Genomic DNA, 16,581 nt, shown 5'->3' with positions numbered 1-16,581 from the left:
CCATATATTTGATTTTTAATATGTGTAGTATAGTTTATACCTATGTTGTTACTACACTCAAACTCCAGTAAATAGCCAGGTGTGGGGGTATTCAGACATTTGTAAAGATGACTTGCAAGATACTGAACCTCGTGAGCAATGTTTAACCACTGTAGTGACTTCAAACGCCTTCTACTAAATTTCTTATGATTAGTGTCAACAGTATCCTATAGTCACATTAAGTACCAGAACAATCTCAAACAATGTGATTACATCAAATCACACACAAACCTGCAAATATGCATCCAGCAGACCACATGTCAATTGAGGTAGAATAAAGTTTAGCACCAAACAGCACATCTGGAGGCCGGTACCACAATGTCACCACCTACATACAAATCACAGGGTTATGTTTAACAATTAGACCAATTATCACAGCCAAACTGGTGTCACCACAACTGTTCAGGCATTCAGCATAATGGTCACTCTCCGGGGCGGGTGTTATTTTGTACTGAGACTGATGGGTATTTTTTTTTTTTTTACAAAGAAAGGGATTTGGCAGCACTGTCACTAACACTAAACAGTCAGCTTACATCAGCCATCTGGTTCCCATTACAGCTTCCTGACATTCTAACAAACTGCTGCTTTGTCAAGTGTCGAGTGTTTTATAGACATTTTTCCAGGTTATGTGAAAATGCGTTTGGTGAAGTGCACTGATAGAACAGAGTAAGAAGAATAAACTGAAAAACTATAGAAAAGTTCTATTTCGCAGAGAGTGAATGTGTGGGCTGACTGAAAGCAGTTGGAAGTGCTTGTTTCAGCTTCAAAGGTTTGAAAGTTCAATTCAGTGCAGATGTTTGTTGTGTGACCACCTGCTACAGAATCACGACTAACTTTTCATAAGTCATTTTTACAGCGAAGCTCGATTCGAAGGTAATTTCAAAACGTCACATACTGAGTCACGACAGTTTGCAGTGTATTATTTTTTCATTTACAATATATATATATTTTTTTTTAAATGACGCACAAAGATGACATAAACTGAGCATTTTCTAATGTCTTTTTAAGGCTTTGTAACACATCCTGGAGCACTGTGTTTGAAACACAGCTGCAGGTTGTGGGAGATTTTCTATTCATGTGGACAAATGGTTTTATGGAGTAGAATTTCAAAATAAGTGCAGGGAACTAACTTGCACGTGAATAATACTTCTGTTACTGCTTCACTTTAACTTTGGGTTGCCAGATAAGTAGTTTTTACAAAGCCTAAGAAAAAGTAAGAACACTGATGGACTCCACTGTGGATTTTACTTGCTAATAAATTAAACCAAATCCCCATACTATCATCATAACAACTAAAGGTACAGTATTTAATTCAAGCTGCATGTACTACATATACTACATGCAGTATATCTGTGTACTGTGACACACTGTGAAACAGTGCTAAGAGTCTCAGGGTAATACATCCTCGGAAATGAAATGACCTTTTACAATGACCTTACTACAAATTCTCAAGGCTTCAAACTCGGTTGCCCACTAGGTTTTCTGTTTATTACATTTTCAGATCAGTAGCATCACCCTGGGTCAAGTGCCGCCTCTTGAGATTGGCCCCCCCGGGCCCTTAGGTCAGCCAACCAAAAACCATTAAACCTATCTGAGACTCGCCTGTCATTTCTCTGAAGGAATCAGAAAGCAAAAAAAAAAAAGAAAATACCACTTAAACCACATGCTGCTGTGTGTTCCACTCTCGCCCATCATTGATTTAACAGCTTAACTTCAGGGCCTCAGAGAAACACAGTCTATCGACTGTTCACACATATAATAAGGGCAATTTAACAGCCTAAAAAACATGGGAACATTGTGGTAGAGGCCATGCGTTTGCCCTTGTTGTTCCAGTTTCTATCTTACTACTCACATTTGATTACTTTATACTGAGATATGGATTTTTAGGTCATATCTTCCAGCCCTAAAACAAAGCCTGAAAGCTGATGAGATATTGTTTGATTTTAAAACTAGGAAAATATATTTTTTAGCAGAGATTTGGGACTATTTACCTTGGCTACACAGACGTAAAGCAACTTCTATAAAAGTCCGGATTAAAGAGCAGAAATGTCTCTGCCTAGCCAATTTAAAATCCCTCAAAGGCAATCAAAGTGTTCAGATATCAGTCTCCGAATTGGTTTCTCTTTGAAGGTGCCAGAAATCAATGCGAATGTCACCCAGGTTAAACATTTTAAAAGATGGAAGAAGTCAGTTATTAGCACCTGCTGTGTTAATGAAGTACAACCTACCTCTGCTGAGTAACACCTCACAGGAATGCCAAAGGCTCGAGCCAAACCGAAGTCAGCCAGCTTCAACTCTCCATTCTGTAGACACAGACACAGGTTACCAAAACTTCCCATTTGATATTACCACAGACTAATAAACTACATCCTCCACGTGGCATCAGGTTTAGCCGTCATCTCATACAGTAACGTATATTTACCAGGCTTCAAGTCAAAATCCAAATGCACTTAAACACTCACTCTGTTAATGAGGAGGTTCTGTGGCTTCAGATCTCTATGAAGAACGTTTCGACTGTGACAGAAAGCGAGGCCTTTCAACAGCTGGTACATGAATGACTGCGTCGGAGAGAGAAAGTGTGAGTTTACAGACATAACGATCAAAAAAAACAAGCCATCTATACAGTATGTATTAAATCCGGTAGGCTGTCCTGAGTAAAATCCAAGATGTTTATCTCTCACCTTCACAGTTTCAGGATCTAAATCCCCATTGCAGCTGTCAAAATACTTCTTCAAATCCTTTAAGTTGATAAGAGACACACATTAGCCTTGGGAGCTACACATTAAAACACACAGCAGGTTTGGGATGACTCGATCTCACCTGATCACAATATTCAAAAACCAAGGTTAACTTCTTGTCACTGTGCAAAACATCATGTAGTCTGCAGAAGACAGAACAGCTTTAAGTTACCATCAGGGTTAAATGCAAACTGCTTTTGGTATTTCAATTCATCTGACAAACCTCGTCCCCACACACAGGTTAAATCCAGTTTGGGCAGCAGACTGACCTGACAATGTTTTTATGCTTTAGTTCCTTCAGAAGACAGATTTCTCTCAGAGCAGAACTTGGCACCCCCTGAAAGAAATGACACCCAGCTTGGTTAGCACTAGCTAATGCTAAATACTATAAATATAAGTGATGAAATGTTATATTAGTAATGTTAAAAAACAAACCTCGTCGTCGTCGTCCAGCCGGACCCTCTTCAAGGCCACAATTTCGTGGGTTTCTCTGTTTTTAGCCTTGAAGACTGTCCCATACGTACCTACAACCACAGTGATCGTGTTGATGAATGGCAACGGACAGAGATGCTAACATTAGCTAGCGTTAATATCAGGACTCGTCTGACAGATCTTGTCACAGCACTTAACCTACCAGTGGAAGTAAAAAGCGTGAACACAGCTTTGTACCTGGTTATCTGTGGGATTAACGCTGTTTAACAGACACCGAGCTCAGTCTAGATAACGTTAGCTAGCACTGCAACTACATGAATGCTACTTTAGCAAACCAGGGTAGCTAATATTAACTTTATTTTAAAAAAGCGTGTGAAACTTACCCTCTCCGATTTTTTCAAGCTTTTCATATTTCTGCATGTTTGGCCAGTGAAGCCAGCCTTGAACTAGCTATCAAACCAATGACTGATTAAAGCCCCAAATGGGGGTTAATGGTGTTATGATTGCTAGCGTTAGCTCAAAGCTATCTGCACTTGGTGCTCCTGGTCGCTCTGCAGCAAAGCTCCTCTTGTTGGTCATCTAGGGGCCAAAAGATGAACTACAGCACCCTTGAAACCAAAGCCTGGCTAGATGCAGAAACATATAAGCAGCACAAGCAGTTTTCTGTTCTTGGAAGACATTTTATGAGAGGGTTTGGTCATCAAGCACTGTGTACAAATGGTAAATGGTAAAGTATGCATTACCCACGTCTTCTGCACAGCTTTATCTTCTTATCTTTCTTATCTTTCTCTATTTATATTTTGAAAGTAATTGTATATTTGTATATTCTGTATTTGTATATGTGTATACTCTTTATGCCCAGCAGCCCCAATGCACCAGGTCACATTCCTCGTAGGCGTAAAAACCTACTTGGCAATAAACAAAATTCTGACTCTGATTCTGATTCTAAACACTGATCACTCTTCAACTTGACCCACCTGCTTTAGTCAAAGATAACTGATGTGAAGGATGTGTATACTTACTGTAGGATATATGATATCTGAAAAGTACCATCTTTACTGTGTTTCTATTGATTAAATTGGTCATTCGTAATCTAATCTCAAACTGCAAATGGATTCTTCCAGGAAGCTGTCAGGTTGTATGTTAGTGTACTTTGATTTATCTTGTACAGGCAGCCTAATCGGCCTCGTTAATGACGTGATGATGAAACATTATTTCCAATCTTAGATTTTTACATGTTCCATTTAGCAAATGAGCCCATTATACAATTAATAAATAGTAATGGCAGGAAGATTCACCAGTGACTTTATGTCAGCACTCAGATAAATTAACAAATATCAAAAAGGGACATTAAAGTTATACTACACCACCTATTTTTTAAGCTTCTGTATGGTTGAAAGGTGATTGTAAAGAGTTTGTAGTTTCCAGCAGTTGTGTCACAATAGATTACTGTATATCCAGAGGTAGGCACCAGCTTTAATACACTGTTAACAGCTGTCACCTGTATATGGGAGGTTATAATGGTGCCAAAACAGCAGTTCCTCCCTAGGTGTCACATCTAAACAGAATGGATGATTGTGGGGAGCAACTGAAGCACAGAAAGTAAATTACATTTCAGCTTTTTTTTTTATCCACTAGTAAACTACAGGGTTTTAACTGTAGGATCAATACAAGAAAAGACACTATCCATAAAACATATACTGCTCCTTATTTAGGTTCAGCGTTTAGTTTCTTCAACCTTTTATTTGTGACAATGGAAGACGGAAATTCTTTCTATTGTGACGCATAAAAAAAGGAAAAAATAAAGTATACCAGCACTCTCATTGAAACAAAGTTTAATAATTTTTTCTACCACATTATAATTTATCATTCTATACAAGATAAAGAGAAAACAGTGTTATGAAATTCCCATTTAGGTAGATTACTGTACAGTAGTGTGGTTTGTTATTCATCACAGGCTGATCCAGTTGGTCCACTTATACATTTCCATACATAAATTTGAGTTTGTCATAAAACTAGACGAGGAGGGATTTAGTAAATTTACACTACATGTTTTACATAGTTTATCTGTTCAGGCAAACCTTTCCTGTAAAATTCATTTAAAAGAAATCCCATTACTCATCGCAGTCTCATTGTAGATCTACATAAACATGTTTTGTGTTCATTTCTTCCCCTCAGCTCTTTGCCTGCGGATCAGATCAGAATAAAGTCCTCCTTTGCTCAGCAGCTCCAAGTGAGTCCCAGCCTTAAAAGAAAAGACGAAGCTGTTAGATATATTTAAAACTTATATTACACAGACAGTACTTTGAGATGGAAGGAACCAATTTACCTGTATGAAGTCAATTCTGTTCAGTGTCTCTTTGAACTTACAAGACAGTCTGATTAAATTAGCAGAGACTTTTAGGAGGAGATAAGAGCACTTCCATTTTTCTGAATACTCACCTCCACGATGCGGCCATTGCTCATGACGCAGATGAGGTCGGCCCCTTGAATGGTGCTCAGCCGGTGGGCGATGATAAGCACAGTGCGACCCTTTGTGGCCCTGTCCAGAGCCTCCTGCACCACTCGCTCTGATTCAGCATCCAAGGCGCTGGTGGCTTCATCTAGCACCAAGATGCTAGGGTTCTTGATCAAGGCGCGAGCAATGGCGATGCGCTGTTTCTGGCCACCAGATAACGTCACACCTCGCTCACCTGGGTTCAAAAATCTGGGGCTTAGTACGTAAATGGAACGCAAATTTTAATATTTAAATACCTAAACGAGAGCACATACCAACCACAGTGTTGTAGCCGTCCGGGAAACCTGTAATGAAGCGGTGAGCATTGGCTTGCTTGGCTGCATTAATGACCTCAGCATCTGTGGCCTCAGGCTTCCCAAAGCGGATGTTCTCCATGACAGATGATCCGAACAAAACTGGCTCCTGCAAAAACACAGGGTGGGAGATACTGTGAAAACTGGAACAGCCATTGAAGTTTATAATTAAAAGTTTTATTAAACTGACAAATTATTTATAACCCTATTTTAAAAAAGTGGAATGCATTAATGATGAACAATACTTACTTGATTGATAAATCCAATGACTTGTCCCCTGAACCAGGCCAGATCAAGTGTTCGGATGTCAAGTCCGTCCAGCATGATTACACCACTGATGGGGTCATAGAAACGCTCCAGCAAGGACGCCACAGTGGACTTTCCTAAAATGTGTTGCATCAATCATTTATAGGCTCGCAATCACACCGCTTACACGTCGCACATTTACAAGCATAAACTAAAAAATTACCTCCTCCAGATTCTCCAACAATGGCAACAGTTTTAGAAGGTGGAAGCGTTAAGTTGAACTTCTTCAAGATCTGATGGCCAGGTCTTGTTGGATAGCTATAAATATACAAAGAGGAAATCAATCGCAGAATCATCTGATATTTATGTTCAGTTAATGTCCAAAAATTGAATTGAAATCGATTTTTATTTTTAATTAACCTGAATGAAATGTCCATAAAATCCACTCTTCCTGTCAGAGAATGGTACGGGATGCGTCCTCCTCCAGACAGTGGAATGGTTGGCTTCAAAGCGAGGTATTCAAAAACTCGGGCCCCAGAGCTTAATCCTCTCACCATCTGTAGCAAATAATAGAAATTGGCTTGATTTTGAAGTAACTGAGATTTCTACAAATGTACATATAATGTGTGTCACATAATTTTTACTCACCTGTCCAAAAAGGATAGAGATACTGGCCAATGATCTGAGCATAAAGAGAATGTAGGAGTTATACCTTAAACTTCAGCTACTTTTACACTAATACATTTAACTGTAAATGGTAACAACGAGCAAACTTTGTGGAGCAACTTGTGTCTTTTACCTCTGAACAGTCTGGGAAGCAACAAGGAAAGACATGAGGTCTCCAGGGGACATTTCACTTCTAGAAATTAAAGTCCCTCCAGCAAAAATAGTTCCTAGGACAATGCCTGTATTAACAGCACATAACATAAAAACATTAAGGTACTGGATATTGTCAGATACAGCACCAATCTGCTTAACATTGTGTTTATCAGTTAACAGTAAAATATGCTCACAGTTCAGGGCAATGTTTGACATTCCTTGAAAAACTGCTATTCCAGCACCGAGATTTTCATTTATTTCACATGATTTGTCAACTTCATATGCATATAACCTGGAGAAAAAAAGATTTAGAAAATTAAAACATAACACATAATAACATTATATCTCTAAAATACAGTATACTGTGTCTCTACAGGTACTATGGCACTGAGTATACCAAAATATACTCTCACTTACTGGAGCTCACGCTCCTCCATCGCAAAAGCTTTCACTGTCCGCACATTGCCAAGTGCCTCATCTGCCACTCCTGTCGCTTTTGCCACCTTAAATGAAACACAGTTATGTCAGACAGCAAATTAAACTTCAATTTAATTGTGTCATAGATTGTACACGCTGTAAGAAGACACTGATTGTGACTATCTTGAGTTTTGCACTGTAATAACACGTGGGTTCCAAACTCATTCATATCATGGAGTCCCACAATAGCTGTTCATTAAACCACGGACCCCTAATTTGAGAGGATTTTGTCTTGAAAAACCCCTGTCTTGGGTTTAAAAAAAATATATATATTCAGGTTTGAAGATAAAAAAAAGTCTTCATCTGCAATCAATGTTAAAACTAGAATCATTATAAATTACAATTATCAATCACAGCCTTCCTTTTCTTCTTTCCTTGTTCCAACTTCATAAATTTGATAAAAGTTTAAATATTCTATTCCTCCTTTTGCTGGGGCCTCCCTACAATCCACCCAAGGACCCCAGCTGGTTCCTGCAAACCAGTTTGAAAAGCATAACATAATTAAGCTTCATAGTAGCAGTGCAAAGACTGGTTCTGAAAACCACCAGCAACCTGGAGGACACAAATTTCTGTCACTTTTAGCTATTGCTTATTTACAGTGTAAATGACATCGACATATCTTTCTATTTGTATGTCAGCCCACAAGAATTATGAGAGCAGGCGTCAAGAAGAAATAGTAGAGAAACATTGCATCTTAACATTTATGGGCAGACGTGAGAACAGATCTACATTGTGTTAAGAGTATATCTGTCACATTCGCTTGTTTTGAAATATGGCTGTTCTGATTTTGCAGCCCCTTGTGACACGGCCGTAAATCTCAAACTGTATACAAGATATTGTGCAGTAGCAAAGATTCTGAGCAAAATGATAACACTGCATCACCTGTTCCTGAGACAAACGGGACAGTTTGCGGAGGAATGAGCCAATGAGAGCCCCCGCTCCCACGAGACATGGGAGGACAACTACTGTCAAACCTGTGAGTTTTGGGGAGATGATATAGAGAGAGACAAAACAACCAACTGTCTGTGTAACACTCCGCAGACCCTGCAAATATGCACAAAAAAAGGAATTAGAAAGTTAAAACTATATAGCTTTATTACTTATTATATTACAACACAAATACAGCACTTCATACCTGAGAGATGACCAATTTAAAGGATGATTTGAACTCCTGAATGTCAGCAGTCAATCGATTCACAAGCTGCCCAGTTTTATTAGCATCAAAAAAAGCCACATCTTGCCTGTGACAAAAGAAAAACATTGACAGTGTTAAAGGGGCTTGTTGGACTGCAGATGCTTAATAGTGGACCATGAGCATATAAATGACAGCATCCTGTCCTGTCCATGCATTCTTTTGCTCTAACACTGAGCGATTATGTACCTCAGTAAGGATGCGAAAAGGGTCTTCCTCATGTCTGCTGCCACTCTCTCCCCCACCCTCGAGAGCAGGATGATGTAGCCGCTCGTCAGCAGGCCCTGCACGAAGGAGGGGTTGATTAATGGCCAGCACAGGAACAAAACATGCAGATATAGCTCTAAGAAATATTAACTTTCTTAAACAATGAGATCTGCAAACCGGGCAGAATTATTAAAAGAACCACAGTTATCCAATTCAACCACACTTACGCCTCAAAGGTGATGGTATCGTAATTCTCTGACATAGTTTTAATAAAAATATGGTATAATAGTTATTCCAGAGCGTCCACCCACTGCATTTATTCTCAGTTAATTAACAGATAAATAAATGTCCAGTTATTATCCCCTATATTACAATTACATAATTTAAATGGTAATTAGCACAACACCTTGTGGAAATAGTTTAGACATTTATCTCCATTTGATAACAGAAAAACAATGGCTGATTGTACTCGAGTCGAGGCGCTGGCAGATTTTTCTGTGTACTTACTTGGATACCATACAGCCCAAGTAATTTCAGTGCAGGGTCTCTTATGTCTTGGACGTAATTCCTAGTCTGTTCTCTCAGGTGACGTGCCACAACATTTACCAGCTCCCCAAGCATCAATGGGATTTGAATATTCAAGATAGCGGCGCCAAAAGCAAGCTGGGAGAGAAGAAAATAACCCATTTTAGTTGCATAAATGACATGTTACTATCCTAAATATTTTATTCTAGAAACACTCTTAAGCTTACCACAACAGCACCAATGAGAGCAAACAGCTGAGGTTTGACAAATTCCCACAGGATATGCCATTTGAACTCAGGCACGGGGTTTTTGGCTACAGCTTCCACCGGGATGTTGTTATTCACATCTGCCTCGCAGTGGGCTACGTGACAAAACAGTCGCGCAGAGACGGTGAGTACTGCTGGTCCCAGGATGAACTTCAGAGCCACTCCCGGGGGTTTGGATGTTCTGACGGTGGACTGGCGGACGGCTCTCTGAGTGAGGCTCCACAGACGGCTGACAGCGTTTCCAGGCTGCTGTGAGGAGCTGTTTGTTTTACATCCTGGAGATGTGTACCACCTGGATATGAGGAAGAATAATACTATAATTAGGAGTTCAATAATTTATCATGAAAGTCTTACAAAGTTAATGTAACAAAGGATGAGGATTTTAGGCTGTAACAGATTAGATTGATCTGAATTAGGGCTGTAACTAGTATTAATCTGATTATTTTGTTTTTTCAATTGATCATGATTAATAAATCCTCTCTCTCAATCTTACATTGAAATCACAGTAGGAAGGAAGGGAGTGTGTCATGGGCAGTCTCAAATAGCTTCTTCAGCCCAAAACCCAAAGTTATTACATTTACACGGATGTGATATGAGAAGCTGGAGCAGCTGAAACGATTAATTGATCACCAAAAAAATCATTAAATGCCTGATGTTTTTTTTACACCTGAAGAAACAACTTGACAAGCATGAAAATTGTTGATTAATTTTCTGTTGACTAATTCATGAGTCAACCTGTTTCTGATTAGAAACCCATGTACACACACAAGTGCATCCCACTGTATCTATATCTGAACACCAGAGGAAACCAGTTACTCTTTATATAAAATCAAAGTAGGCTAAGCTTGTCAGTGTTGATTAACTAACACATGGCGTAGCAGATACAGATCGGCTGTCATTCACTATACTAAATACCGGTCACATTAGCCTACCGTGAAAGTTTCCATAAGTCTGCAGTGTTATTGCATCGCGGGTACAACGGCAATGACCGCACTGGAGCAGTGAAGCTTGCTCTACAGCAGAGGAAGTGCAACATGTTTAATGCTTATTTCAGTGATAACAAGCTCATTCAATTCAAATAGTCGTTAAGCTCTGCAATAATCCACAGGCAACCTGCAGGCTGCCATGTTGACTCTGACCCAGAGTGCATTTCTGTGACTACAGAGGAGGTCATGTGTACTGTCAGTATCGGGCTGCGACAACAGACAGCTGGCTCATTTCATAACAGGACACAGGAGGACGAAGGTGAGGCGGTTTGTGCCTCACTGTTCAACAGAAACACGACAAAAAAACGTGCTTTCCTTCAAAAAACTACAACTGGGACCCGGAAATGACGGAGCGCCAGTGACAGAAGTGACGTCAGTGTCGTTTTTGTTGACATTTGTTTGTGAAAGACAAAAACAGTGGACACACACGGAGGATGGGGGTATTTTTGGACACCAGCTAACGGACCCTCGAGACAGACGTGAAGACCAAACGTACCGTGATTAAAACTCAACGTTGGCTCGGGTTTAGGACCGGACTGTCGGGACAAACACCACAGAGGAGCTAGATCAGCAGATGGACCGACAAAGTCGGGAACAAAACAAACCGTGTCACCCGGACCACACTAGAGGCTGAATCATTCACAGGCTAACACAGCCACCAGAACAGTCCGGCCGTAACATTACACAGGGAGGGAACTAGCATTCATTAGTTAAAGATTGGTGTACTTGATTGTCAGCGGCTGTACCGAGTATATAACACGTTACCATGGTAGTGTAGCGTTACACGAGCGTCTGTCCGTTAGACGAGGGACTTAGCAGGCTAGCGTTAGCCGTTGCTAACGTTACCCTTTATTTGAACCGCTGCTGAGATTGTGAGCTCGCAGAATGTAATTACTGAGGTTGAGAGACTGCATTGGGGTTTGTTCGTTTTCTTCTTCCACACGGTGTTCACTACAAGTAGCTCGTCTGTTGGGAGCGACCTCGAGAATGTGAAGCACAATGGCCAACTTTGAAGCTTACCAGGAGTATCAGAGGATTGAGGACTTTGAGGAGGACTCACCGCCAGGGGAGGAGGATTTACTGGTGCATGTGCCTGAAGGCCTGAAAGGTAAACGTGTTACTACAGCTAAAGTATACATTGTATTTTGCTATAATCGTCTAACTGCACATTGGAAGTGTTTTACGTGATATATAAGCTAAAAAAAAGAAGAAGATGCAACTGGGTAAACGTCTGTCGCTGTATAATGTTTTCATTTATGTTGCAGACTCATGGCACCATATCAAGAACCTGGATAACTTCTTCACAAGGATATCCTTTTAATATTTCAGTGCAGTTAGTGTATTGTTGTTGCATAACCTCACTGGCTTCATGTCATGCTCACACACAGACTCACCAAGATGCATGTCAGGAGTCATATTTAGAATCCGTTGAATTTCACAATGTTTACTTCTTGACTGTCGCACACTTTTCCATTGTTATTACAGGGTTCAGTGGGCAGAGGGGATTCATGCTTAACTTTGTGCTTCATCAGAGTCCCTTTAGTGACTGTCCAAGTATATAGTCATGTTTTCAAGTTCATTTTATTTCAGATTTCCCTTAACCAGCCTGTCCACATATATCATTTTCACCAGAAGAATGGCTTCGCTTGTATGATGTTGACAGAGTTCTTTGAACTTGTGTAAGTATGACATTGTGCAAAATACCTGGAATACATCATGAAATATAGTAAAGTGTTTGTAACAGGAGGCTTGTTTTCAGTAAGGGTTAGGGCTCGTTTATGTCACCGGCAGTTTTTCATCTTGTTATGACAGTTAAGTGTGCCTCGAGCCTCAGCGGGAACAAGTTCAACCAGAGGATTTTAACTGCAGCTGTACTTGAATCTCATGAAATTCATAAACACAAACTCAATTATAATTGCTTTGTTTACTATTCACTTTATCGCGATTATTATAATTGTTATTATTACTTATTAAGTATCTCTCCTGTATGGCTTCTTCTGTTTAATTAATCACATTAGCAGGATAGTTTGCCAGTGCAGCGTATTGTTTATTTTCCGGTCGTGTGAGATAATGTTTTGCTGCTACAGTGCCAGCTGGCCACCTCTATTATTGGGTGCTGGTCTGGTGTTTGTCTGAATCTGGCCACAGACTTATGGTTAAAGCATTAGGTGGAGAAAATGTGTCAACATAATGACAGGCCAAAAAATAGATAAATCTCAGCCTGTCGACATATTTAATAAAGGAACTGCAATTGATCTGTCTTAACTGAACTAATGCACATTATCTGTGGCTTGGTGCTTATAAATATAATCACTTATCTCAATACTACAGTTTATATCCCTTGTCACTGTCATTATTTAGGGTTTTATTGTGTTTTTGCTGTCATTAAGTATGACGCCTAATCTTTTTTTCATTCTTCATCTCATCCCAACAGCCAGCTTTTGTTTGTTGTAACATTCACGACGTTCCTTGTCAACTGTGTGGAGTATGATGTCCTGTTTGCCAATCGAGCGGTCAACCATACCGGACCGGGCCACAACCCCTTGGACAGGAGCAAGGTCACTCTTCCAGATGCCATCCTACCCAGCCAGCAGTGCACTCAGAGGTAATTGTGTTTAACACAGTATCGTACAAAAAGTCTAGGAGAATTAATCGAAAAGGCTACGCTGTTACATAAAGTGACTCTAGCCCGTTTGATCAGATACAAGCAGACATGGTCTTGGGTATTATTAGAGCCCTTTTACAGACAGGCCTTCAGAGGGATTTAATTTGTCGGACTTAACACAGTTGCAATCAGACTTTCAGACTTAATTTCTTATTGGATTGTGTCAGATGTGGCTTCAGACGACATGATAGAGCCACATTCACAGGGACGGAATATGGAACAGTAGCCTATTTAGCTGTACCCCGTGGGTTTCTTTATTTACACCGGAGGAAAATCATGAGAACGTTCTTGTATTTGTGATGGTGGGCAATGACTCTTTCAGCTCTTTTATTAACTGTCAGCCCTCTAAGTAGTGATTATATACGGTGTATCACAAGTTAGTCCATATTGTATGAGACCAGGAGCACTCGGTTACTAGCTGAGTATCCTTTACTTGTTTTTATTCTCAAACGTTTCCCAAACTAAGCAACTTTATCCCAAGTATGACCCAAATGTTATATATTTGTGTATTATCCTTTTCTACCAAATTCAAGCCAAATTAAAAGTATTCATGTTTGGGGAAAAGTCTTATTGCCAGTGGTAATAGCGGATTGTGACTCAGCATTAAAAATTCTAGAAAACAGGTCTAACAAAAAGCATAAGGCTTAATCAGATTGAAATACCTTATGAATTTATTATTTATTACATTTTATACAGACTGGACCTCTGAAGTACAAGTGACCTCTCTTTCTATGAAATGTTATTTCTATCTCTTCGAGACTGATAGCTTCAAATTGGAACACTCCTCCAGCTGATGCTTGGAGGAGTGTATTTGTGTACTGTTTTCAGACTGGATTTGGGGAACGGGGCAATGTAATTGATAGCTCTGGCGAGGTAAAACTGGCAAGTCGAAATACTGACAACTTGGCCGGGCCAGCGAGCTGACAACCACATGACACCTCACTAGCTGCTTGCAAGGGACATACCCCCCCCCCTTTTTCCAAGATGTAGCCTAGCCTCTGCTTGTTTTCTTCAGCTAGTGTAATGGCCCTGTCATCAATTTGTTCCTGGTTCTGACTGTGGCTCGATAGTCATTTATATCAAAGTCAATGACGTACAACCGCTTGGAATTCTAATTCGGGAACAGCCTGTGCCACAGTTTGGACCCTCTGTCCTCATACCCTTCTCTGATTTCCCCTGTAAAGCCAGATGCTTGTCCCGTCTAATATTTAGTTCATTATATCTGAGAGTGACCCGCTATAACGTTGTATAGAAATGTAAAGGAGCAGCAACAATGGCTAATGTATGTTGTATGCACTGTGTTTTGACACGTGACACTTGACTGTTCCCTTAATTTTAGAAGAAAGTAAGCAGGCTGCCTCCCCCACAACCTGTAAACAAGAGTTAAGTGTCAGTTCGATAGATTGCAACATACACTGAGAGCAACGGTTGCTCATTTTCTCATCTGTTGATCGTGTTACGAGGTAAAACCTGAACGAAGGGTCCATTTACAATGTCATAAGAGGAGAGGGGGCGTCATATGGGTTTTATAGTTTTATAATCTGAACATTTATAAATTCGTGCTTCACACGGAGCCGGTGTTTTGAAGTCAGATGACAACACAACACAATGGGGGAGACACACAATATGCGTGCCTCTGAATACCCATTATGGTCATTTTACAGAAATTCTTAATCCCAGATTTCAAATTAGCCTCCCCCTTAACCACTTTGTCAGGTTTTTTATAAGCATTGTTTTCTTTAATATCATAACCCTAAATGTCCTTCCATGTTTTAATACAGCTGTGACTAATAATTACATAGTTTCTCATCTCTGAATGACAAAAAGCCATGACTTTGATTGATACATAAAGCCAGCCATGTCTGAATAAAGCTTTTTTCTTTCCGTTCAGAATCCAAGAGAACAGCTGGATTATATTCCTTCTCATCATGGCAGCCATCTTCTGGATCTATCGACTTGTTAAAGTCTTTTGCAATGTCCTGAGCTACTGGGAGATCAGGCAGTTCTACATCAAAGCCCTGAAGATCAGAATGGTAAGTGCTCTACCTGGAGAACTTATCATTACATACAGCAAAAGGTCATCCAGATCAGTGTTGTGGCAATTGTTTTGTGCTTATGTTTATAAAAAAAAACATCCCTAAAATGATGAGTCATCCATTGTCTCTGTAGTATTAGTCCGTTTACTTTGTGCTCCTTGCCTCCTTGTACCAGGATGAACTATGCAACTTCACATGGCAGGAAGTCCAGGACCGGCTCATCAGCCTGCAACGAGAACAGCAAATGTGCATACACAAGAAAGAGCTGACAGAACTTGACATCTATCACCGCATCCTGCGATTCAAGAACTACATGGTGGCTATGATAAACAAATCACTACTGCCAGTGCAGCTGCAGCTCCCCCTGCTGGGCAATGTGGTGTTCCTCACCCAGGGCCTCAAGTACAACTTTGAGCTCATCCTCTTCTGGGGTCCTGGCTCTTTGTTTCAGAATAAGTGGAACCTGCACCCCAAGTACAAGCGGAATGGAAACCGCCTGGAGCTGGCACAGCAGCTCAGTAGGGTCATCCTGCTGATGGGTTTGGCCAACTTGCTGCTATGTCCCTTCATCCTGGTGTGGCAGGTGCTGTACGCTTTTTTCAGCTACACCGAAGTGATCCGCAGAGAACCTGGAAGCCTGGGTGCTCGCCGCTGGTCACTGTATGGTCGTTTATACCTGCGACACTTCAACGAGCTGGACCATGAGCTGCACGGACGTTTAGGCCGTGGCTACAAACCCACTTCCAAATACATGAACTCCTTTACATCACCACTGCTGACTGTGCTGGCTCAGAACATTGCCTTCTTCTCAGGCTCGGTGTTGGCTGTGCTCATTGCACTGACAGTCTACGACGAGGATGTTCTGACAGTGCAGCACATCCTGACCGCTATCACTGTGCTGGGGGTGGTTATTACTATCACCAGGTGAGCTTTCACAGCCGTTTTATTTCTTGTAGCCAGTCCAGGATTGCTATCAGGGGGTGTAGAAAATGTGTGCTTTTTAATTGTTACTTTTGCTGTTTATGATGTTTTTAGTTTATACTATAATGATTATGATTTGCAGTTGATTTTAATGGATTAGTTTTTTCAATTTATTATTAATTCATTCATTTCAGTTTTAGCTTCTTTCAAGTTGTTTTTTC

The 16,581-nt window shown here is 40.4% G+C and overlaps 3 protein-coding genes across 4 annotated transcripts in view; 1 reads left to right on the top strand and 2 right to left on the bottom strand.

The window, feature by feature from the left end:
* cdk5 (cyclin-dependent kinase 5) overlaps positions 1-3,802 on the bottom strand; it is a 7,379-nt gene extending 3,577 nt beyond the window's left edge. Inside the window, exons 1-8 of the mRNA XM_035670375.1 lie at positions 3,593-3,802; positions 3,213-3,301; positions 3,047-3,114; positions 2,860-2,920; positions 2,721-2,777; positions 2,502-2,597; positions 2,268-2,342; positions 271-367 (exon numbers count right to left, since the gene is read on the bottom strand). Of these exons, the coding sequence (XP_035526268.1) occupies positions 271-367; positions 2,268-2,342; positions 2,502-2,597; positions 2,721-2,777; positions 2,860-2,920; positions 3,047-3,114; positions 3,213-3,301; positions 3,593-3,629 (580 nt within the window). The 5' untranslated portion in view covers positions 3,630-3,802. The remainder of the gene's footprint in view (positions 1-270; positions 368-2,267; positions 2,343-2,501; positions 2,598-2,720; positions 2,778-2,859; positions 2,921-3,046; positions 3,115-3,212; positions 3,302-3,592) is intronic.
* A 1,225-nt stretch (positions 3,803-5,027) lies between these two features.
* Positions 5,028-10,901, bottom strand: abcb8 (ATP-binding cassette, sub-family B (MDR/TAP), member 8). Its single transcript, XM_035670828.1, has 16 exons — positions 10,685-10,901; positions 9,714-10,044; positions 9,469-9,624; positions 8,944-9,038; positions 8,698-8,803; positions 8,445-8,606; positions 7,503-7,588; positions 7,280-7,377; positions 7,066-7,171; positions 6,915-6,948; positions 6,687-6,823; positions 6,490-6,584; positions 6,270-6,403; positions 5,982-6,129; positions 5,652-5,902; positions 5,028-5,454 (listed from the first exon to the last, which is right to left on the bottom strand). The coding sequence occupies exons 1-16, from the start codon at positions 10,786-10,788 to the stop codon at positions 5,371-5,373; spliced, it is 2,127 nt and encodes a 708-aa protein (XP_035526721.1). The 5' UTR covers positions 10,789-10,901; the 3' UTR covers positions 5,028-5,370.
* A 241-nt stretch (positions 10,902-11,142) lies between these two features.
* atg9b (autophagy related 9B) overlaps positions 11,143-16,581 on the top strand; it is an 11,886-nt gene continuing 6,447 nt past the window's right edge. Inside the window, exons 1-6 of one of the 2 annotated variants that reach the window (XM_035670827.1) lie at positions 11,143-11,846; positions 12,004-12,047; positions 12,353-12,417; positions 13,173-13,343; positions 15,295-15,436; positions 15,615-16,363. In XM_035670827.1, the coding sequence (XP_035526720.1) occupies positions 11,738-11,846; positions 12,004-12,047; positions 12,353-12,417; positions 13,173-13,343; positions 15,295-15,436; positions 15,615-16,363 (1,280 nt within the window). In that variant the 5' untranslated portion in view covers positions 11,143-11,737. The remainder of the gene's footprint in view (positions 11,847-12,003; positions 12,048-12,352; positions 12,418-13,172; positions 13,344-15,294; positions 15,437-15,614; positions 16,364-16,581) is intronic. The other variant, XM_035670826.1, reaches the window with a different exon arrangement.

Source organism: Morone saxatilis, unplaced genomic scaffold (assembly GCF_004916995.1).
Source record: "Morone saxatilis isolate NCDOM2014 unplaced genomic scaffold, NCSU_SB_2.0 Contig23, whole genome shotgun sequence".
Lineage (NCBI taxonomy): Eukaryota > Metazoa > Chordata > Actinopteri > Moronidae > Morone > Morone saxatilis.
Note: the sequence above shows the minus strand (reverse complement) of the source record. Positions and strands in the feature narration are given on the sequence as shown.